The sequence below is a fragment of the Podarcis bocagei genome (assembly GCF_964188305.1).
Source record: "Podarcis bocagei genome assembly, chromosome: 2".
In the NCBI taxonomy this organism is placed as follows: Eukaryota; Metazoa; Chordata; class Lepidosauria; order Squamata; family Lacertidae; genus Podarcis; species Podarcis bocagei.
The window spans coordinates 103777505-103802899 of record NC_138126.1 but is presented as its reverse complement, the minus strand read 5'-3'; the positions used below and the strand labels follow the sequence as shown (position 1 = coordinate 103802899).

Genomic DNA, 25395 nt, shown 5'->3' with positions numbered 1-25395 from the left:
ATTGTCCAGTGCTACTGGACAATGTTTTATTATGACAGTAGACATACCAGATTAATCTGCTGACCCCCCCCCCACTCCTTGAATGGAAGTGCACACCTGTTTTCAGCCAAGCTGAAGACATATGAGAGCAACAGGGAGAAGAATATGCCAAAGAGGGTTGGGAGAAGAACACAGCCCTGTATCATACTGTTTATAGGGAAGGCTTCTGAGGATGAGCCCTCATATTGGACGGTGCCACACATGTTCTTGTGGAAGGACACAAACATCTTGCAAAGCTTAGGTGGACATCCTGTTTTCTGGAGCAGTGTGAAGAGTCCTTTTTGGCTGGCGAAGTCAAAGGCCTTCATCAGGTCTATGAAGGCAGCACTCAAGAGGCGCTTCTGCTCTCAGCATTTTTCCTGCAGCTGGTGCAGTGAGAAAATCACGTCCACTGTTGACCTCTGAAGCCGCATTGTGGTTTGGGACAGACCCTGTCAGTGAGTGGTTGTCATCTGTTGAGAACTACACAGGCAAAGTACTACACAGTACTCAGAAAGGAGATTCCATGGTAGTTGTTACAGTCATGGTGGTTGCCTTGGTTCTTGTAGAAGGTCGCAATGCTGGAGTTTGCTGTGTGAGAGACTATGTTTCCCCTCAAGTACAGTTCTTGATAGTGCTCTGCCCTTTGCTGCATCTGCTTGCTGTGGTCTGTGATGATCTCTCCCGACAAGGTTTCAGCAGTGCACTTTTCCTGACTGTGTCGGGAGCTGGCTTCAGGCACCAGGCTTGTTGGCAGACCAACTCTATGTTACAACTCTACATTTGCAGATGTCTGCAAATGTGACATGAAGGCTGGTAACATCAACCCCGCTGTGTGGAAATCCCTTGTAAACAACTACAGTGCCTGGGGAAAGTCAGGTTGTGCATACAGATTAGTGACTAGAGGAGGAATGACTGCTGGGAGGAGTGCAAAGAGACGAAACTCCATGGTCCATCTGCAGCAGCACAACTAGACGCCTTCATCTGCCCCAGCTGCAACAAAACATGTCTCTCCTGTATTGGTCTCTACAGCCACAGCAAGTGTTATAAACTTCCAACAGTTCGACTTCATCCCCAAAGGCACATTCCTCCATTGTCTCTCAAGACAGATGGATGTCAACAACAACAACTTCTAAAATTTTCATCTATACATGTAAATTAGTATATGCAAATTTGTATACCCTTTCATGGATGGGGCAGAGGGCCCAATTCACACGTGAAGCACTAAAACCACAAAATCCTGTTAGGACCTCTGCCTCATGCAATGATTGACTTATTTTTTATTCCGGCACTAAACAATATATAAATCAAAACCTCATTATCCAAAGAACGAAGACACTAAGGGAAACACCAAAAGGAAAGCACAAAAATCTAGGGCTGCACCAAAGAGGTAAGGGAGTATTTTGTGGAGGAGAGGGGATTTTTCAGGGGAGAGGCTGTGATTAGGGTGAAAATGTTCACCTATTTAGATTGAGGGTAGGAAACACCCTCTTCACTGTGTCATCACATAGAAAATTTGACTGGCTACATCACATCACAAGGAAGCCAGTTCAGAGTGAAGTCCCTGAATGTGAATTTGACTTCATTGTGTTGTACCATATCTGACTAGCCACATGACAACTTGATGTCACTGTACTGATTATATGATATCTGACTAACTGATGATCACTTCTGAAAAAGACCATTAAAGATGGTACAGAAACTGCAGATTGCTGAAGGAATAAGCTCCAAAAAGGACACCCAAAAACCTATGAATTTTTTTTTGGTGGGACTTAAACTTCCTTCCTGAAACCTACCCCTTTGGCCTGATTTTTCTGTTGCCAAAAATTTAGTAAAGCCCTAGGGAATATGTTTGCACTTATTAAGCAGCCAAATAAGGCACTGTGAATGAAAATGTGAAATACAGGGTATTACTCTGTAGGAACACTGGTATTTTAGAAGGCAGACAGAATGATTCCCCCATGACTTCACATCAAAAATGAAAGTATGGAAAGGCCTCTGTGATTCTTGTCATTAACTCCCCACTCATCCCCTGGAGAAAATGGCAGCAATGTTTTACTTTAAAATATAAAGTGTTTATTTCCCCTACTGAAATTCCATCTTCCTTCACTCTATACAGCAAAAGTATAATATACTTCTGAATAATTTATCCCAATCTCCTCCAACTTGCCTCTAGTTTAAGTCTCTTGAGGTACAGCAATGCTTGACTTTATAAGTAAGAAAAGGAAGGCAGAGAACTTCTAGATTTCCTTAAAGACCACTTTATTATGCTGGCTGTAAATTGTTCCGGATTGTAAACCTACACTACTATGATCTCAAAAATGAAGCACAGTTACAAAGGCTCACTTTGGTCCTCACTCTTTCACATCGAATTTTGGAAGATACCGTGTGGCTTTGCTTTAGTTTTCTGAAAATGCTTTTAGTACGACTCAATGTTTTGGCAAAAAATTACTTATTTCTTACTCCAATGTTTTCTACTAAGTTTCCTTCTAAATACTGGAATAGGTTCATGCTACAGGAATGTGAATGCAAGGCACCTATATTCTGAGAGCAATGTCACTAGTCTGTCTTATTGCATGATAGATTTTGTAAAGAATTTGAGCATTTCAGTCTGTACTGAGTACACCGGAAAAGTTCTTACCATGTTCGTTGTTTCTGCAGCAATCCATCTGTGCTCTGTCCTATTTGGTTCCCCACCCCCCGCCCTGAACTGGTCAATTACATACTGGTATAAGTGCAAATCCTGCTGTGGGCATGTGCACACACTTACAACCCAGAAAATCTCTGTTCAGATTTATGATGGTGGAATTAAAAAGTATGTGAAACAGGTTCAGGCAGTGAGTTTGGAATTATCTCTGGGAAATCACCTGCTATTTTTAGGTGTTTTTGCTGTTTAGTCGTGTCCGACTCTTCGTGACCCCATGGACCAGAGCACGCCAGGCACTCCTGTCTTCCACTGCCTTCCGCAGTTTGGTCAAACTCATGCTGATAGCTTCGAGAACACTGTCCAACCATCTCGTCCTCTGTCGTCCCCTTCTCCTTGTGCCCACCATCTTTCCCAACATCAGGGTCTTTTCCAGGGAGTCTTCTCTTCTCATGAGGTGGCCAAAGTATCGGAGCCTCAGCTTCAGGACCTTTCCTTCCAGTGAGCACTCAGCGCTGATTTCCTTCAGAATGGATATGTCTGATCTTCTTGCAGTCCATGGGACTCTCAAGAGTCTCCTCCAGACCATAATTCAAAAGCATCAATTCTTCGGCAATCAGCCTTCTTTATGGTCCAGTGCTCAATTCCATACATCACTACTGGGAAAACCATAGCTTTAACTATATGGACCTTTGCAGGCAAGGTGATGTCTCTGCTTTTTAAGATGCTGCCTAGGTTTGTCATCGCTTAATTAATTGATGCATATGCTGCCTTTGTGCTGACTTACCGGAAATCACAAGAACATGAGACACCGCCTTATACTGAGTCACACACACTGTTCCATCCAGTTCAGGGTTGTCTACACCAACCAGCAGCTACTCTCTAGGGTTTCAGGGCAAGGGACATGCACAGCCATACTTGGAAGATACTGAGGATTGAACCTGAGGCCCTCTGCATCCAAAGCAGATGCTCTGCAACTGAGCTATGGCCCCTCCCAAACCATCTAGCTCCCACATCAAGAAAAGAAAAAAAGAATGCTCTGCTACCTATAGTTTGTAAGCTAAAGAAATAAACATGAAATCAGATGCTTCCATGGTTCATGCATTTCTTCTTGCTGTTGCAGTAGGCCTTGCCCCTTGGTAGCGCAGTTTGGGATGCAAGAGTCCTTTTGGAGGTAGTGATGGCAGCAGCTTTTAAATCATGCAGCTCTGTTCACTTTGATTGTGCTCAGAGGCCCACAGTCTGCTGGGCAGGCGAGGATCACAGGCAGATAATAAGGGAGCAGTGTCCCATAGAACATCATTTTTATCTTAGCAGCAACCAAACTACACATACAGGTAGTTTCCCTTTGGCTTTTCCTGTGTCTGCCCACCTCACGGGAAGTTAAGGTCAGCTAAGATCATGTTGCTGAGGCCATCTTGATCTGACACAGCTTCTTGAGGAGCAGCTTTTCCTCCTAATTCGAGCAGCTGCTGTACAGGGGCAGAGCTTATTTAGAGCTGAATCGGAATTTGTGTTTTCATTGGAAGCAGCTCTCACAGCTGTAGGAGCTATTCCAATGCCACTTTTCTTACCTCCCTTTCTGACCAAAGGTGGGAGGGAGATGGGAGCTTTCCCAAGGTGCAGGGAGCAGCCAGCATGTCTCTACAGGGAGGTTTGTACTAGCATTTCTATCTCTCAGTCACCCGCTTTTCTTTTTATTATGTATCCTCTACCAGCCATGGAGCAGCATGTCTGCTATAAAACTGGAATGCTCCAATGCAAAGTTTTTGATAATAACTAAACAACTTTTTTACTCTACAGTCATGCTGTAGAGTCAAGCAGTCAAGCAGTAACTTAGGAAGCCTGCTCCAGCATTGTATTGAGAATAGCCACCGCTAATAAGGTAATGATCACCATCTGCACTTCAGCATTTCATTTCCCTGAAACCTCACTGCTTACACACCCACATCTATCCACCCATCCATCAGTCCATCCATCCACCCACACACTTCTGTAACTCAGGACAACACTTCATGCATATGAAGTAAACTGTAGTCCACAAAAGCTAATGCCTAATAACCTTATTATTTAAATGTGCCAAAAGACTCTGTCACTTTTGCCAAAACAGATTAATGTAGCTACCCCTCTGGAAATTGCTCCAGAGCCCAAGAGACCAGCAGCTCACACAGATCCTCCAGCTGACGCATCCAATGTAAACACAGAGCTGCTGCCCCGCATGACAGCAGTGTGCAAGCAGCTCACAAACCTGACCTACTGCTTGGACCTGCCACTACTTTGCTACATGCCCTGCAGAAAAACCCCTGAGCAGGAAGGGTGGCTAACCACACAGATTTGGGCAAACAGAATGGTTAAGTAGCAGTAGAGGGCAGTCGTGATAATTTTAGGAATTTCCAGCTACGTTAGCCTAGAAAGACAACAATAGGCTTAAAGACTAACAGATTTTACGATGACCTTTGTTCATAAAGCGTAACCCTCAGTTGAAGATATAAATATACTAAGTGGAGGTGGGGGTGTTGTAAGCAATGAGGTCCGAGAGAAATGCAATGCAAAAACACAGGTATTGACAATTCAATTACATATAGAGTGCATACAAGGTAAGCACAGTGACTCTTTACAACAGTAGTGATGCAACCATCAATTTGGCAAAGCTGAGTTTGTACTAGGGAAGAAAACCGTTTCCTCAATTCAGACCCAAACAAACAGCTTTAGGGAACAGGATGTTTTAAGATTATAAATGGTGAAGGAATCACAAAAACTAAGATTCCGGCAGGATACACGTTATTAAATAGGAACTGAGAAGTAAGGTGAAGTAAAGCCATCAAAGGTAATCTCAAGTGATTTGTACTGAAAGTAGAGAGAGAAATCCCTTCTGCATTGTGAGTGAGCAGAAAGGAGATAATCCCCTTTAGGCACATATTGATACACAAAAACAATAGGGTGAAATGGCTTCCATCCAACTTCTATAAGGGGGCTGCTATTATTATTCATGAGATAAAGAGATGCTCAAGTCAAGTGGAAAAACATTCACAGCATATGTACATCCCTCTAGCACCCTCACAGCTGAACAGCAGACTGTCACAATAGGCTGTCAACTGTGCTATGTTTTCCTTTTCACAAAAGCTACTAAACAGCATCTAACACAGCTCTGGAACTCAGGCAGGTGGCATTGGAGGAGCAAACAGGAGCTAGAAAGAAGTTGGTGGTCCTGGTGAGGATCATAGAATAATAGAATCGTAAAGTTGGAAGGTACTCCAAGGCTCGTCTAGTCCAAGTTCCTGCAGTGCAGGAATCTCAGTCCCCCATCCAATTTAAAATCAAGACACCAGAGCAGTAAAAATGACATTATACAAGCCCCATGTGTATTAATTCTGCAGTATGTTTCAGGCAGCTTCCCAAGAAACAATGCCTTTTGCAATCTCCCATGTTGTGGGAACACAGCGGAGCTGAGCTGTTCAACTACATTCAAAGTTCAAAGAGCCCTACTTGCCAGCACAGCCGTGTCATTTTATATAGCAAGCACAACTCTCTGCAGGAAGAATCCTACTCTAGCAAAAAAAATGCTGCAATCTGGATAGTGGGCAAATGTGATATACCTGGAAAAGAGCCTGAGTGAAAACATGTGGAAAATATGCACCTACCAATGCAAAACAAACATGTGCCACCTGTATCGTGAAAAGCCCATTTTGTAATACTACCCTGAAATAAGTCAGATGATGGGTAGGTATGCCCATCATTTAAATTTTTAGTGAATGAATCACTCTCTGAATGAAGAGCAAAAAAAGACGAAAGCAAAACAAGTATCTGTGATGGAGCATTAGCCACCCATTTCAATGGGAAGGGATGCTGGTCCCTCAAGACTGAAAACAAACAAAAGATAAACTACATTTTTCCCCAGGTCTTAATTGCAATGCCATATTTCCTTAGCATTAGCAAAAGGATGATGTTGCATTTGGCTTCACTGCATTTGAAATACAAAGCTTACATGCCCCACACTAATATACACTTCCAGCAATGTAGAGATGTGCATGCTTATAACAGACAATGCAGTTAAAATAGAGGCACACCATCAGAGGCAGAATCAGTGGTTTGGCATGCACTAGCAAGAGATGTGGCAATTTGTGTACACAAGAAAGAGCCATATGATCTTATAAAACACTGCACCAGAAAGATGTCGAACAGGTGAAAAGAATATAATCTAGAACAGAGATTTTTAGCACTGGGCTGCTAAAAATGATGCCTCATCTGCAACTGAATTGCCAGATACAGTGGTGCCTCGCAAGACGAAATTAATCCGTTCCGCGAGTCTCTTCGTCTAGCGGTTTTTTCGTCTTGCGAAGCAACCCTATTAGCGGCTTAGCGCTATTAGCGGTTTAGCGTCTGTTAAAGGCTTAGCGGCTATTAAAGGATTAGCGGATTAGCGGCTAAAAGGCTATTAGCGGCTTAGCGGTTTAGAAAAAGGGAGGGAGCGAAAAAAAATCGGAACACTTGCAAGACGTTTTCGTCTTGCAAAGCAAGCCTATAGGGAAAATCGTCTTGCGAAGCAGCTCAAAAACGGGTTTTCCATCTTGCGAGGCATTCGTCTTGCGGGGCACCACTGTAATAGCAGCGTGGGCTAGGGAAAATATATTGACAGGACTGATATGATTCTGAGGTCATGTGTTACCTATCCTGCTCTAGAGCGAAGACAGAAAACAATAGTTCACTCAAGAAGGCATGCTGGGATAACCACCCTCCAATCTACAAATATATTTTATTTTATAAAAGATTGTATATATAAACACACATGAAAGAGCAAGGGGGCAATAGGAAGAATAGAATATCTTTACATCAGATCCCCAAGGAAAGCAGATTAATGTGTTGTAAACATAACTGTCAGACCAAATTACCCATTTATACTGTAGCAGAGAATAACCATTCCTCATGAGAGAACTAGCCGCATACCTGCAGTGCTCCTAAGCATTCAAAATGCAGTGGGCTCAACAAGCATGATTTGGGCTGCTGTTGGTTGTTTTCTGTTTTTGCTGGGTTTGTTACTCAGCAAAAGAAAAATAAGGTTTAATATTTTCCCAATGTGTGGATAAGGAAGGAGGTAGAAGTGAGAGAACTCAATTTCTCCCTCTCCCTGCTGGAAAAGGTAGCCCAAACAGTTAAGGCAACATCTAGTGAAGCCATCCCCAACACACTGCAACCCCAGAGTCCAACTTCACGGCTAATCGTCTGGGATGATGGAATTTGTAGTCCAGAAACATCTGGAGTGTGCCAGGTTGGGGAAGGCAGGTAACACTGCAAAGTTAGCATTTATTCACTGCAGGTAACCAACCGTGTTCCAATTATTCTACATTGAATAATATATTATTTTGGGTATACTATAACCTTAAGCGGGGTCGAAACTAGGCTTTCTATCACGCAGGGCAAAGACCCAGTTTGTCACCCCCACCCCCACGTGCGTTTGCATACACACACACACACACACACACACACACACACACACACACACCTACCTCAACACACTTGTTCATAAAGGGCATAAAAAACAGTTTGAAAGACGATGGAGAAGAGATAGTTTCTCCAAATAGTAAAATTGTGTATTTATCTGACTTTCATTCAAGCTTAAGTAGATCTCCTCAGAGGGTAATAGATCGTTTGAGGAATTATAAGAAGCATTATGACTATAGTAGTAGTAGTAGTAGTAGTAGTAGTAATAATAATAATAATAATAATAATAATAATAATAATAATAATAATAATAATAGAAACTGTGATAGTTATCAGGCACATACCAACGAGTAAGTCCTATTGAACTCAGTGGGACTTATTTCTGAGTAGTAAAGGCTCTAAAGAATAAATACTGTGCAAGTTTCCTTTAAAAATTGCTGGCTGCTGAACCATTGCAATTAAAGAATTTAAAATGGATCGGCTACATTTTCCTCCCAAATTACAGGAAGGGATAATATATAATAATAATAATAATAATAATAATAATAATAATAATAATAATAATAATAATGATGATGATGATGATGATGATGATGATTTTTTATTTATACCCTGCCCATCCAGCTGGGTTTCCCCAGCCACTCTGGGTGGCTCCCAACAGATTAAAAACAGAATAAAACATCAAACATTAAAAACTTCCCTGAACAGGGCTCGAATGTCAGCATCATATTTCTTTCATTGCAGTTATTTTATTTTCAGTATAAAGAGGACTCAGTTTTTGTAGCTGATTGTATGCCCTCTTTATGTATTCACATGGTGTAAATATGTATGTTGTCCTCACACACAGAGACGGGGGGGGGGGGGCGAGCGCACATATTATAAGCAAACAATACTCCAAAGTGCTTATCTTGTGAATTTGCCATTTAAATTGTTTAATCATAAGAAAAGCACCAGTTCCCAAAAAGGACAGGAGGTGGTGTTCTGATTTCTTCACCACTTTTATAGTGGTGCCTCGCAAGACGAAAAGAATCCGTTCTGTGATTCTCTTCGTCTAGTGGTTTTTTCGTCTTGCGAAGCAAGCCCATTGACGGATTAGCGCATTAGCGCAATTAGCGCTATCAGCGGCTTTTAGCGGCTTATCTGCTGATAGGATCAGCTGATAAGCGGCTTAGCGGCTTAGAAAAGGGGGGGAAGGGAAAAAACCCGCAGGAACTCGCAAGGCATTGTCGTCTTGCGAAGCAAGCCCATAGGAAATTCGTTTTGCGAAGCACCTCCAAAACGGAAAACTCTTTCGTCTAGCGAGTTTTCCGTCCTGCAAGGCATTCGTCTTGCGGGGCACCACTGTAATTGATTTCTGAGACGTTGAGGGAAGCAAAAGAAGAAAGCAACAAAACTTCCCATTTTCAGTGGTTGCCCTCTAGGGGCTTTACCCTCGGCTGAAACCCTTGCTAGCCTCCTGTTAGCCACGGCCCTGCTTTAGATAAGCTATTGGGATAGGGTGGGGAAGAAATCTAAATAAATTAAACTGCACACCATCACTACAGACTTTGCCAGAAGTTGGATTGACTTGCTTCTGAAGGAAGTACGGTATGTCTGTTTTTTTCATAGTCACATTTCTAGCGTCTACCACGCTATTCAGCTCAATTGAACTCCTGTTTCTAAGTTGCTTCCAAAGTTCTCCACCTCCCTTAGCATAGAAAAAGACCACACATTTGGTAAATGGATTGCTCAAAAACTTTTCAAATGTCAGATTCATGTGCTTTTCCATACAACATTCAGAAAAGACAGACAGTGAAACTTTGGTTCCAAAGCTGTAAATGTTTCTAAATTACTTGTATAAAAACACAAAGTTGGCTTGTTTAAGCCATATGGTCTAAGCTTGGAGCATCCAGCTTAGACCTCCTTCCTGGTAGGGCTCACATGGTGGAATGGGGAGAACAAAAAGGCTTGATAACCCTTCCTCTCAAGGTGAGGGGGGCAGCTTACTTACTCTATGGTCTTAACTCCTCCATACATTAATTAGACTTAAGCATGTTGGTTATATAAGGCTGAGTATCCCAAAGCATTCACATGTGCTTCCTGCCCGGTGGCTTACAGAAACAGATCCCATGTCAATGTGCATACATATGACTGCTACTTGACAGCAGGGATGAGGAATCTGTGGCCATCCAAAGTTGCTGGGTGCCAACTCCTACCAGCCACAGTAAGCACAGTCAATAGACAGAAATGATGGGAGCTGTTGTCCAACAGGTTCCTAACCCTGCTCCCCAGGGAAAGGGCCAAGTAACCCATAGTAACTATCACCTTCTCCAGAATTTAAAGCTTTTTGCCTTCATTCTCATTATCAAAATAACTCTGCTTTCTGTTAATGTTTACTTTCATTTCTCTCTGTCTGCTGCCTTCTGAAAATGATTAATTAAGGACACTCACCATAGCCTTTCCTCGTTATATCCCCTCCCCCCCATTAAATCAAACCTCACATGATATGCCTCCTGCTTTTCATCACAGGGCTTATAATGCACTAATTTTGTCATTCTTCTCAACAACTGCGTCAGAGAGATTCTATCAAAATCCTCTTTGGAAATCAAAGTAAACAGCATGTCCTTGAATAGTGTTATTTATTGCCCAGAAACCTTTCCGCATATGACAGAGCTGTGAAGTTTATTTTACTGCAACCATGTTGCCTGGACCTTCCTAGGTTATATGGTTTGTCCAAGCATTGAGTTTTTATGGCTGTAATTAGAGAGGCTTCGGAATCAGAAAGATAATTGCTCTATCTAATCACCCCCACACTTTCATTTACTGAGTGTTTGCTAATAGAAATTAATTTAAGAGACTCTTGATAATAACTGTGCCATTTACATTCTGATCCATCATATTAAAAAGGAGCAGGATGACAGGAAACAAATGCTGTGGACAACTCCTCTGCATTGCTTTACCCCCACATGAGACTGTTTTAGAAGCATCACAAAGCCAGATGCTCTGGGCCATTTTTGAACTATTTTAAAGCAGTATCATGGGAGGTTTTCCAGCTACCCCACTCTTTGCCCTTGGAAGCCTTGCAAGTGGCAGCAGGAGAGGGACTCACAGCAACAGCATGGGAGGGGTGTTTCTAGGACTAAGCTGAAACTGCAAAGCTCCCTTGTTATTTTTGCTACTGGGTGCTGCATGTTAAGCAATCTTGTTATATTTATAGTACTGGAATGTGGTTTTCTTTGATACGTTATTTTATTTGCTATTGCTCTGCTGTGTTATGTTATTGTTTTGCTATGTCATTATGAAATAGTTTTTGCAGTGTTTGTTTGAAATGCATCCCCGTTTCTTTGTTGTAAGCTGCTTTCAGGCATAACTCCCTTTTTTTGTAGAAAAGCAGCACACAAATAAAATGAATGAAATAATGGATTTATCCTTTATTTGTGTACATTTGCTCCCAATATTTTATTTCTGAAATGAAGGATGCCAGGGTTCAAGAGTTCCCAGAGTTCATGTCCTGAGCTCACCTATAATTCCAGAAAACTATGGAGAGGGGAAAACCCTTTGCACATGTCTGAAAGCATATTCCATTACCAGGACTCAGGCATGGCTATTGGCTATGCTTAAGGAAGGCCAATGGGATTTGGGAGCCCAGCAGCTCACAGGATTCTCACCACTGGCTTAAGCTTTGGTATTCTTTTATCAAAATAAGGGGTGATATTCAATGGCCATGTCCCATCAGGCAAGGATTTCTACTTGTGCAATGGGACCTTCTTTCGTTCTCTATGCACCCCACAAACACCTGAATCTGCTCCAGAGGGTTTGCAGAAAACCTTAGAACAAATTGAGTGAGGGAGGGAGAATGACAACATTTCATTGTGTAAGTGGAAATCCTTGCACTGACAAATTGTTAACAGATTGTTACATTGGATACAACCCATCGTCTATCAACTGGACATGAGCAATTGCTCTAGTTAAGGAATGCCTAACTTTTAGACCTAGCAAAATGTGATGCGACAATAATTCTGTTTAATTGGAAACTGAGGGAGTAAAGTGAAAGTTATGTCTCTGAGGCCTTTCTTAGAACCACAGTTTACTACATCCAGAACAAAAACACAAGGACAGCAGTAGCTGATACAACAGAAAGACAGGATCTCAGTCCCAAGAAAATGGAGCATCTGTACCAGGAAAATAAGACACATATCTAATAATATGATCTAACATATCTAGGAAAGAAGACATTTGGAGATGGGTAGCAGGTTCCCACATCTTCTTTCATACTTGATCCATGTATTAATCACAAAAAGCATTAAAAGGATTCAGGCAACAACATTTTGTGACAATAGCACCTGAAATTTCTGCTAAGCATCTGTGTAAAACCTTTACATCATGAGGGAAATTTCGGGTAGCAACTTACCACATGGCATGCATGTAAGTCGGAGGTAGACGAGGGCTGCTGACAGGTGTGCAATTGTAAGACCTCATTATCCTTTCTGCCAATAAAAAGTTTCGAAAGAGGCTTGCCACCAGTAGATCCTGCCTGAAGAGCTTTTGGAAAAGATCTGCAAGAAAGACAGAAAGATGGATGGCACCTATAAAGAGCTGGAAAGTAATAAAAAGCATGGGGGGGGAGGAAATGGGACACCTGAATAAATCCATGTCCTCTGGCAAGAATCATTATCGCAATAGTTAGGCCTGCCGTTGTATATTTAGTTTTAAAGCACACTAATAGATTCTGGATGAGCCTTCAACTGAGACTTTACACTTAGGAGTCAACATTTATTTTTTGTTTGCATAGTTTTAGTAGTGGAAATAATATCCACTGAATGTCATTCTGATACCTGCCATGCAATATCCTAAAGCCTCCAGAATGAGAACAGCTGTCAAAGGGCAGAACTATAGCATACCACAAGGGGTTAAAAAAAGGGGGAAATCAAAGCACACAAACACAAAGACACTTGACATGGCAAGGAAATGAAGTTTGGTAAGATCCTACTTTATCCGTTCAAAATGTTCTCCCTTTTTTGTATCTCAGTTCTCACTGCTTCCTATTTCCCCTCATTAGTGCTTCATTTCATACTCCTGCTCTCTTCTATTATGATCAAGCTATATATATTGCCAGTAATTCTGTAGCTTATATGCCATAGCTTTACCTCTGGGTAGGACGTTCCATGCAATTGTATCTGTGATGGCTGTAAAGATCCAATTCAATTCTCCCAGAGGCGTTCTTCTGTCATTGAGCCTCCCAGGAATTCTGCAAGGAATAACGAAATATTATTGTTAAAACAGAAACATGCTAATCTATTCCAATGCCCACAAAAGTGCTGCAAAAGGAAGCTATCCTTTATCCTTACGTTCTAAATGTAAAATGTACATTTTTTGGGACTTAGGCTACAATCCTATGTCTGCTCAGAAGTAATATTGTAAGTAAGCAGACACATGCAAAGCCTGTCTGACACCTGGGGCGGGAGTCTTGACCATGAGACGCTCTGCCGTGGCACCACTGCCTGATCTGATCTGACGCTACACGCTAATACGCAGTAACACAGGTCCATATTTTACTATCGAAGCCTTGCGGTGCATAAGGACAGCCATGGGTGTTTCGTCCATTAAGTCCTCAGTAGGCTGGGAGGCACAGGGTGTCCTTGGCATGACTGCAAAGTCTGTCAGGTCTCTGGCATGGCCCCCTAGCTAGCTTAGCCCTTTGAGGCCTTAGGGCAAGTGCACCCATCTGCCCCCTGCCTCTCCATGGGCTTGTAAATTAGACAGTTCAATGGGGTTAGGAATGCAGCCTTAGTTGACCCCTGAATATTTTCTTTCACATGGTCGTTCATCTCACTGTTCCCATCTCCCATGGCTTCTTGCCATCTCACAGTTCAAATAGTGAACTAAAAAGGCTTGAATTTTGAACTATGTTAAAGAACATAAAATTACTGGAAGCAAAATCTCCTGGATACTTCAGAATAAATGCTAATAAGCAAGTGGGGAATACTTTTATGATCTGTTTTCCAACCCCAACCCCTAATTATTCAGTAAGGATGAACTACACACTAAATCATTGAATGGATTGACGAATAAACCAGTGAATTTTTTTGAAAATGAGCAGCTTAGAAAATGTGGGGAAATTTAACAAATCACAATGCATAACTAAACATCTAAATGAAATGGCATAGTTGACTATAACCATCCCTCCAATAATCCAACTATAAAGTTACTGGATGAAGAAGCATAGTATCTTCCTGTGAAATAAAATTTCACAATAAAGGTCCTAAGGAAAAGTTGCACAAATTATTCTTATGAAAATAAAGCAAAGCAAAACAAATAGCTTCTTGTGAAGATCAAATCTTTGGTCTAACTTCATGTTATCTAGTGTTCTATGTCCTTACTCAAATATTCCATTAAAGGTCAGTGATGATTTCCCCTGATATTAAAAACAATCCAGTAGGCAAATCTAATGGATGCAGTTGGGACTGCTAATGTTTGCTAAGGAGGCCAACTGTAAATATTTGTAGTAGTAGTACAACTAGTAAGAATTATTTTAATAAATTTTAGTTTTATTTAAGGTATAGGAATGAATTTTGCTTTACTGCTGTATTCATTTATGATGTAAGCCATCCTAGAATTGCAGATCAGATCGAAGAAAGAAAGAAAGAAAGAAAAAGAGAGAGAGAGAGAGAGAGAGAGAGAGAGAGAGAGAGAGTTAGTTTTCTGTGCAATATGGCAGCCAGTTGTGAACATCATTTGATGCATAACCAAAATTACATTGAAGGAAGCTCCACTGAAATCAATGGGATGTTGTTCTAATGAATTAGCCCCAGGGAATTAAAAAAATTGCCCCCAGTTATTTAATATTTCATTTACTGTATTGCATTTTAATCCCATCCTTCGTTCAAGAAGCTCATAGTGGCATACATAAATTCTTATCCACTCCAAGTTTATCCTCACAATATATTCTGTAAAATAGGTTAGGTTGACAGAGATAGGCTCACAGTCACATACTGAGCTTCATGGTTGAGTGTGGATTAGAATAGTAACTGACACAGTTTGCTATCCAAGGTACTCTCACCTGTATTTTAGAGGTCATATCAAATTTTTAGATAGATACAAATTGCTATGCCTTGCAATTACAGATGCAGAACTGCATGTTAAAAAATAGTGTCAGGTGGGATCAGATAGGAATATTGTAGCACATTCCTACACCACCCATCTCTGTTATTCAGATTATATAACAGCATTTTTCTGGGTAGGTAACTGACCAATCAGCTAACATTTAATTGCTCATACTGCATCTGTAGTTTCTCAAAAGGTGGCATAGGTACAACTAAGGGATTTCAATATCGTAGATATCAGCACTCTAAGAAAGCATTAATGTAGATGGAACATTAAGTCCTTCACTAATGTGTAAAGTTTTAAAATACATATAACCTTCAGGGACATCTTATGAAGGAGACTGTATTCATTAAAAAATATTAGATTCATCAAGACAAGCAGTTCTCCCCCCTCCCCAAGTTTCAGATGCAAAGCAAATTTTACAGAAGATTCCCATTTTCCCTTCAAAGATTAATATAAAATGCTCCTTTTTCTCGAAGAAACTCTCAAACACTTCAGGGCTTCTGGAACACTAACATTGTAGATCTGGTGTCCAAACACAAGCCAAAACAAATGATTAGCAAACATGGTGAGCACTTAAATTAGGCTTAGCTTTCAGGAGCAGTATGCTGTAGGATGATGGAGAAGATACACCCATATGAGACTTAGTTTCAGCTGGTATTGGCTGGTTCTTAGATAAGGTTGTATCCACAAAATAATCTTGTTAACACAAGGACTTCTGCTTGCACAGTGGAGCTTCCCGTTGTTCTCTTTTGCCTGCGTACTGACGTCCGTTCTGGGGGTTCTCCCCACCCTCCGGAGCATATTTGGGTGGGTGTGGGGAGAGAAAACTGTACGGACATTCCATTGCGCAAGTGGAAGTTCTTGCACTAATGGGATGGTTTCATTGGATATAACCAATAGTGTTCTATTCAATTATGTCCCTCCAAACACTGAAGGCTCTTCAATTCAGTGGCGGTTTCCATGGACAGAAGGTGGGTAGAGCAGTGATTTTTGTTGATTCCCCTTTCCCTCTACAGACTGCTGTGCTCCCAGGGCCACATCTGTTCCAGAAATTTGGGGAACTCTAGGGAACAAGATGGAAGTGACATACGGCACAGCAGGAGAGGAGGAGGATTTTGAGGGGGGTTTTGTGAAAATCACCATCCTTCCTTGAGGCTTCTGCTGAAACCAAGAGTCTTCCATGAGTAGAGAAACAATTGAATACAATCCATATGAATTATTGTTACAGTGGTACCTCAGTTTTCGAACGAAATCCATTCCGGAAGGCCTTTCGGCTTCCAAAATGTTCGGAAACTGAGGCATGGCTTCCCGTTGGTTGCAAGAGCTTCTTGCACTCAGCGGAAGCCGTGTTGCACGTTCAGGTTCCGAAAAACATTAGAAAATGGAAGCATTTACTTCCGGGTTTTCGGCATTCACGAACTGAAACATATGACCACGGAGGCTTTTGGGAACTGAGGTTCCACTGTACTACTATATTTCTGCTGTTTTAAGGCTGAATTGGACTGAATAGTTGTGCCAGTGGAAACTAGCACAATGGGGCTTTCTACCCCCTCTCCTCTCCTCTCCACCCCACACCCTCTCAGATCAGCTCTGGGAAGTTGGAAGAAACCCCAGAACAAGCTGCGGGAGGAGAGAGGAGATTGTTGTGTCTGGCAAGCAGAAGTGCTTGCAAAGATGGAACAATTGTAACCGTGCGATGTTGAATTCCTCCCTTGGTTGTGTTTTACCACGTTGTATTTAATTTTATTGCAGGAGCAAGTGCACGTGCTTGATCTGAAAGGTGGAGTATTTAAAGTTTTAAATAACCAATTCTATACTACTTGACTAAAAAGATGGTTGTGAAAGTGGAGGTGGGAGTCAATTGACCGATACTTTTCTTTGTGGAATTATTTTCAGGTTTAGGAACCGCCCTACCATTAGGCTGAGTGAGACTATTGCCTTAAGCAGCTGATTTTGGATGTTAGGAAAGGGGAACAAATTGATGGACTATTTCATTTATAAGGTGTAGGGCTCAGTCTGTGGAACTCTTGACATGAGAACGCGTGGCGGCGGCTTTGCATCCCTCCCTCTACTTTGTGTGCAGTGGCCATGGGAGACGTTGAGAAGGGCAAGAAGATCTTTGTTCTGAAGTGCTTGCAGTGCCACACAGTTGAGAAGGGAGGCAAGCACAAGACTGGCCGTAACCTGCATGGTCTTTTTGGCCGAAAGACTGGTCAGGCCAAAGGTTTCTCTTACACAGAAGCCAACAAAAGCAAAGGTATAACCTGGGGAGAAGATACTCTGATGGTTTACTTGGAAAACCCCAAGAAGTATATTGCAGGAACCAAGATGATATTTGCTGGCATTAAGAAGAAGGGGGAGAGGGCAGATTTAATAGCATTCCTTAAGGAGGCCACTTCTAACTAATGGCTTCTGCTGCCTTATTTATTTCACCATACAAATGGAAATGACTCTCTGATGAGATTGGTTTTTAAACTTTCTATTTTTACATCTATCATATTGTAGCAGCTTCAAAAAGCCTCCTCGTCAGCCAGAGAACTTTTGATCATGCATGGTCCTTAACATATGTACTTATTCTTATATTATAATTTATAGAATTGTGCAATCAGGCTTGAATAAGTACAGTCAGGGTGACTGTAGCGTTTCCTGATCATGTAATTAAAAAAAACAACAACCCCTGTAAAAAAAAGAGAGAGAGAAGCAAGGTGTAATGCAGTCTAGAGACTCCTCTCCTCTTCCCAGTAAACTTCCAGAGTGACTCCCCTTACCTCTGCAAAATTACCATGGGTCTCCATTTCATGTTCTTAAAGAAAGAGAGAACAAAGTGACACTAATCAATTCCTAACTTGGCAGCTTCCCAAGTAACAATCTCTAGCCCACACTGTTCACATCCCTTGAGGCTTGGCGGAAATGGCACTAGCACAGATTCACAAGCTTGAGCAGTTGGGGTAAGAAATCAATTCAAATCCCTGCAAACAGTGAAATGTTTACCCAGTGACCCTTTCGTCAGTGAAGCAGAACTGACAGTAGCTCAAAGTAAGTTTAGTAGTTGATAAAGCATCCAATGATTCTGCAATTAGTTTGCTGGAGATTAGAAAGGCTATATCATGAGATAGTGTTCATTAAATGCTTAATAGACTGTGCATTCTCTGCAAATCACTACTGTATATCAAAAAGTGCACATGCAACAGAATGAACAACCTCCTTTACTGGTAGAACAGGTTCCATCCACTCAAGGGGACAAAATAAAAACCTGTGCTTTAAAAACCTCTACACATTTTTTTGGACAAACAGGCCACTGTCAGTCATTAAAATTGTTCACCCCTCCCTTCACTGTTTTGCCATTTTGGGCAGGAGCAAGGTTAAGCTTTGCTGAATAGAGGCACTGATTTTATAATGACCTATCCCAGTAAGCTGTAGGAAGAAATGGAACTTTTATTAAACTGCATTAACAGAAAGATTTTAAATATATATTAATGTATAGACATAGAGCTAAAACAAGCTCCTGTCCAAGCTCTAAGCCGATGCTAGGGGGAGCAGCCACTGAATGAAACTTCCATCCTTCCTTCACTTTTTTTTTTTTTTTTTTGAGGTTGTAGCAGAAGAGAGCAGCTATCCTATAACCTTGACCAAATAATCCTTCCAACAAGCCTGCAGTTTCAGGAGGGACACACATGGAACGAGCCGTGAGAGGAGAAAGGGACACCAGCCTAGCCTAGCTGAATCAATTCTGATGATCAGTGGTCTGAGATGTCGCATCCAGATCACCCTAACATCCTAAACACATAATAATAATAATAATAATAATAATAATAATAATAATAATAATAATAATTTATTATTTGTACCCCGCCCATCTGGCTGGGCCTCCCCAGCCACTCTGGGCGGCTTCCACAGAAACCAAAAAACACTAAGATATCATACATTAAAAGCTTCCCTGAATAGGGCCGCCTTAAGATGTTTTCTGAATGTCAGGTAGTTGTCCATCACCTTGACATCCGATGGGAGGGCATTCCACAGGGCGGGCGCCACCACCGAAAAGGCCCTCTGCCTGGTTCCCTGTAGCTTCGCTTCTCGCAATGAGGGAACCGCCAGAAGGCCCTCGGCGCTGGACCTCAGTGTCCGGGCAGAACGATGGGGGTGGAGACGCTCCTTCAGGTATACTGGGCCGAAGCCGTTTAGGGCTTTAAAGGTCAACACCAACACTTTATTATTATTATTATTATTATTATTATGCATGAAGGGAGCTGCTCAAGCCATTTTCAGCAACCCATAAATTGAAACGAGACAGCCTAGAGTTTGCATGGATTAGCTGCAGACTACTTTTGCTGTGCAACTCCACTAGAACTGAAACTGTTGCTTGCAAAAGTCTTGTTCCACAACAACAAGCTTCTGACTATCAAATGGAATGACATCAGGGCTATTGTTGCAATAATATACACCAGATTTTGCTGTGGGATTGTTCTTTAAATGGATGCACCCAGATGGTTCAAGTGCAGGGAGTCCACCTCTGTTACAGAGAACGGTTGATGTGTACGTTTACACTGCCTTAATGATCCTGTCCACTCTCTCCTGCGTTCCCCCAAATACTTCATGTCACTAACCTGCTTCTCATGGAATTGGGGGGTGGGAGAGCAAAAAGCAAACTCATTCAGAAATTGTTCCATGCTTTTATATCAAATGCTTGTGACCTGGCTCAGAGCTAACACGGCATGGCATCTTTCTGGATACTGTTTTCTCTGTTGAGAAAATCTCAGAGATTAGCAGTGCTAAAAGCATGTGAAACATGCATTCAGTTTGGTTAATGTGTGAATGCAGAGATAACAATGTAAATTTACCTCATTACAATAATATGCACTACAATGGCTCTTTTTGGAATGCAATAAAAAGGCAGATGGGAGGCTATCCTGGCGCTTTGCAGCTTAAAGTGGCACAGTCAAGCACTTTGCTGTCAGAAATAAATCTCTTTATAGGTTGGTCTTGTACTATTATAGCACTGTAATCAGTGGAACCATCCTCCGAATGGACCAATTAAACATCGCACAAAGATGTTCTTAGAGTTTAATTTCAGCAAAATCTCATTTGTTTGCAAAACTCTCTTAAAAGCCAAAGAACAATGTTCCTTTCTCCAACAATTATAACACCCTCCCTTTCAGTTTGGCAAGCAATATGGTTCCTCCAGTTCAGGGCCAAATTTTTTTGGGGGGAGAGAACACAAGATTATGAAAGCAAACATTTCAAATGAGTAAAAGGTAAAGATAAAGGACCCCTGACAGTTAAATCCAGTCGCGAACGACTCTGGGGTTGCGGCGCTCATCTTGCTTTACTGGCCGAGGGAGCCGACGTTTGTCCGCAGAGAGTTTTTCTGGGTCATGTGGCCAGCATGACTAAGCAGCTTCTGGCAAAACCAGAGCAGTGCACGGAAACGGCGTTTACCTTCCTACCAGGGCAGTACCTATTTATCTACTTGTACTGAGAGCCAGTGTGGTGTAGTGGTTAAGAGTGATAGACTCGTAATCTGGGGAACCGGGTTCATGTCTCCGTTCCTCCACATGCAGCTGCTGGGTGACCTTGGGCTAGTCACACTTCTTTGAAGTCTCTCAGCCCCACTCACCTCACAGAGTGTTTGTTGTGGGGGAGGAAGGGAAGGGAGAATGTTAGCTGCTTTGGCACTCCTTCGTGTTGGTTTCTGCTTCCTCACTGAGCAGCGAATGCTTGTCACAAGACAATTGTTTACATTCGACAGTCGGAGTTACTGTTAGGTTCCCACGGGAATGGGAGACTGGATGTGACGTACACTGGTTTCCTATTTTTCAGTGTTTTCTCGGTTTCTTTGTGTCGAGAGGGAGTTGCTTCTCTGCTCTCACAGAGGCAAGATGTATGCTCTCAGCATAGCTTGTAAATAAAAATTAGCATGTAGCACATACTGCCTTATCCTTTCGTCTGCGGATCATGCTCTGCTTGGGCTCAAGATAAGACGAGCCTGTACCAGCTCCAGATGGGCCGGAGCTGGTCGAAATCTCACACTTCGGGTAGTGATAAAGCGGGATATCAAATCCAAACTCTTCTTCTTCTACTACTACTACTTTTGACGTGCTTTTGAACTGCTAGGTTGGGCAGGAGCTGGCACTTGTCGCGGGGATTTGAACCGCTGACCTTCTGATCGTCATGCCCTAGGCTCAGTGGTTTAGACCACAGTGCCATCCACAGAAAAACCCACTTTAAAATAATTTTAAAATGCAACACCCAAGAAAAGTCAACCATCCACTGAAATTTCAGTAAAATCAGTTAAACTGATTTCAATGACTATACAGTATCACAGAATACAGTTTAAACAACCTCAAAGGGAATGCAGCATTGTCTAACTCAATCTCATTCAGAAGTCATTCATATCCACAGTCAGTAAATCAAGAAGGCTAGCTACATATAGATTGTGGTTCATATGAAGGGGGTGGGATTTTGGATCTTGAGCTCCATGATCACTGCAGATGGTGACAGCAGTCACAAAATTAAAAGATACCTGCTTCTTGGGAGAAAAGCGACGACAAACCTAGACAGTATCTTAAAAAGCAGAGACATCATCTTGCCGACAAAGGTGTGTATAGTTAAAGCTCCATTTTCACTATCTTGATTTCCCTAGTTTTTTGTTTTTATGACAACAAATTATAATCTCTATGGGTAGGGTCCTTTTGTTTCACTTCCCCCATCTTTAGATGCATTTGTTTGTTTCCTCCTCTGCCCTTTCTTCCATCTCTTTTTAATTTTGTTTAACTTAATATACATTCAACAGCTAAACCTTAAAAAAATAAGATTTTCCACAATCTTTCACACAAACACAGTCAAACACATTTCTACCTACATATCGCCATACACCAGTATATTATAAAAGGGTTGTGAAAAAGCCGCTTCACATGTTCCATGTGGCTTAGAGTCTTAACAATCTTATTTTTCCAGATCTCCTAGCTCCCAGACAGTCTATATCTTCAATTTGTCCTTTACTTTCTCAATAGTCTGTATATTTTTCCCATCTCATTTTCTTCCATATCTTAAAACTTCCCTGTTGCCATTTTAAAGTGAAATGCTCATTTGCCAATAAAGATGCTAAATGCAGAGATGGGGGGGGGGGAATCATTGTTTATATTGATCCCAGATTCCTAAACAAACATTTACTACACAGGATTCTTCTATGTAAACTGTTTTCCTAATCTTCTTATCCATTTGTCTTCTGCAATTTTCTTCTATGTTATACCACTGCCTTATACATGCTAGACCAGCAGCATCTACGTAATAGCTCCCTCTCTCCTACATCTTAGGGTGTCCAGCTTGTATTGCCTAGACACTAATATGTGAAAAAAATCACAATGAAAATGTAAACATAACCATTGCACTATCTTAATTAATCTGTAGCAAAGGCTTCACTACTACGAGAGCAATACGATATAGATGTTTTCGAGCAACAGCATGAGATTCTTCAACATTTTTTAAAGGAACTGGGCATGCTTAAAGTGGGCATGTTAAAAAAGATAACAAAGACATTAGCATGTTCTCTGCTTTTGATTTTGTGTTTCCCAGTTCCATGCTTTTGGATATACGAGCCATTCCTGAACATATAAAGGTGTGTGATATATATAGATACAGATATACAGATACAGATATATAATCAAGTTTTTGTGTTGTTGTTTTGCAAAATAATATGGCTGCTTCTAAAACACAGCATGATACAGTTACATGTCTAAGGCTGACAGCAAATTACAACTGGAATCTATGCCATATTCTGACATACTTCAGCCTTCAGAAGAGAAATGTAAAAGTAATCTAATTTGATTTCTCACCATGAGAATGTCTATGAGAAGTTCTTATTTCTGCTCCTGCTAAAAAAATGAATTAGCCTTAAGTCACAGTTCTGTACGAGCTTGTATTTTTTGAAAAATGTGATTTACAGTAATTACCTCTGCAAAGCAACATCAGACTGCCCCCCTTATGCTTTTGAAGTTCAGCCATTCAGAAAAGCCAAAGAGAACATCCTAGTCAAGTATATGACGAGTGGGAAAGGAAAGGGAATTGATTTTGTTTCCCCAGATATTACCTTGTCATTCACAGGAAGGTTTTTGACACAGAAGACCAAGTAAAATGCACTGGCCATGGAACGAGAAGAAAGAGGCCAGATTGACTCAAGCCATAAGGTACACTTTAATTATGCTGCTTCACTTCCATTTTTTAGCAAGTATTCCTGGCAGTCCTCTCTACAGAGCTCAAGTTCGTTGGAGACCATTCAGAGGTAACAACTATGGAAATGTCAGGGTCACTGAACAGCTTGTGCCAGGTGTCACAGACAAAAGATCCTCTTTGAAAACCTAGCAACTTTGGATGACTCACACTAATAATTGTAGAAGCATCTGACATCAACCAAAAATGCCTTTCTTTCCTTTATCTGGACACCACAATTGTCCTGGCTTCATTTGCTGTTGTATATATAAAACTATAACAGTTGCACAATGCTAGAAGTACTTAACCCAAACCAGCAATTTATTCTAATTAATATTATCAGATGCATCCATACCTAGCAATGTGCATGATTTAATAACCTTCTGCAAGAACTTTTAGCGATTTCTCTTAGGCCAATTGCACTGTCCCTAATGCCATTCACAACACAGTTTATGGTCAGAAACTTAGACTAGAAATCTGATGTCATGGGACTGAAGGCTTCTGGGACTGAGGCTAGTAAGCTAACAGGGACCATGTGCACTCAGGCCACAAAGTCCTTGGGGGGCACAGAAGGAAATACTGATGGTAAACAAATAAGTACAGGTGGGTAACATCAGCCGCTGCAACTGACAGACAGTGTGAAACCCGTGGAGTGACTAGGCCTGGTATAAATTCCTTCAGATCAGAGCATTGTCTTCTGCCTGAGGCGCCTCAGGCTTCAGCCCCAGCAACTACCGTAACTTTAGGGCCTACGGGGCAGAGAACATTAGGATGGCACACTAACCACAGTACCACCTCTGATACCTACCTACACTGAGAGAGAGAGAGAGAGAGAGAGAGAGAGAGAGAGAGAGAGAGAGAGAGAGAAGGGAAGGGTGGTAAGGTCAGTGGTAGAGCATGTACAAAAAGCCCTATGGGCAGGGCTAGGAAAAAACAAGCCCCTAGTTATTTTGGTGGTGGCAGCAGAAAGAAAAAACGGTGTTGAGAACTGCCCCCTTAATTATTGATTCAATCATCTGCTGGGTGAGAAGGGGATGATAATCCCCTTTAGTTGATCGGCTTGGATTAGCTTGGGGGGGGGGCTACATGTTTGTCCAGTGTGGACAAGAGTGTGCATACCCACCAATGGTACGTGGCCTCCAAAGGGGTGGCCAATGACGAATGTGACCCTCTGGTGAAAAAGCAATCACCATCCCTGGTGTAGACAATATGGACCTAGATGGCTCAGTGGTATAAGGCCGTGTTCTTAAGATTCTGCAGGCACTTTGCCAGATACACACAAGTCATAGTGGACTAGCAAGATCAGCACTAAGCCCACACTACTACTAACTCCCCAACACATAGCTTTTAGCTCACTAGCCAGTGTGGTGTAGTGGTTAAGAGCGGTAGTCTCCTAATCTGGGGAACCGGGTTCGCGTCTCCGCTCCTCCACATGCAGCTGCTGGGTGACCTTGGGCTAGTCACACTTCTTTGAAGTCTCTCAGCCCCACTCACCTCACAGAGTGTTTGTTGTGGGGGAGGAAGGGAAAGGAGAATGTTAGCCGCTTTGAGACTCCTTAAAGGGAGTGAAAGGCGGGATATCAAATCCAAACTCCTCTTCTTCTTCTTCTTCTTCTTCTTCTTCTTCTTCTTCTTCTTCTTCTTCTTCCTGTTTAGTACTACAGAAACTATAGTCTAGAGGCAGCCCTAATTCTCTGCAAATTGCGCTGAAGAATAAGATATCTGCAGCTTCTGTCTCCAGACTTAAATCAGCACCAATTTATCTACTAACACACAGGAGGATTCCAAGAAATATTGAACTATAGAGTTCAAAAAGCAGGTACTTCAGAATTCTGTAGTAATACTGTGCTACATAACAGCTAAATGAAAACCTAAACCAAACCTAAAATCGGGGAGTGGGGGACTAGATTTGTGACAATCTTGGACCTGGCCAGCAGGAATTATTTTCAGAACAGCTGAGGAAAGGGCCGCTTTGCCTATGGGCACAATGATCGTTCAGTTCA

The 25395-nt window shown here is 41.8% G+C and overlaps 1 protein-coding gene and 1 pseudogene across 3 annotated transcripts in view; one reads left to right on the top strand and one right to left on the bottom strand.

Moving 5' to 3' along the window:
* RPTOR (regulatory associated protein of MTOR complex 1) overlaps positions 1 to 25395 on the bottom strand; it is a 325607-nt gene that overhangs the window by 134156 nt on the left and 166056 nt on the right. For both annotated transcript variants that reach the window (XM_081180842.1, XM_081180843.1), the window contains exons 8-9: positions 13228 to 13328; positions 12492 to 12636 (exon numbers count right to left, since the gene is read on the bottom strand). In XM_081180842.1, coding sequence (XP_081036968.1) covers positions 12492 to 12636; positions 13228 to 13328 — 246 coding nt within the window. The remainder of the gene's footprint in view (positions 1 to 12491; positions 12637 to 13227; positions 13329 to 25395) is intronic.
* On the top strand, positions 17201 to 17854 carry LOC308579940 (cytochrome c pseudogene; annotated as a pseudogene). Its single transcript has one exon. The product of its transcript is annotated as a cytochrome c pseudogene (transcript).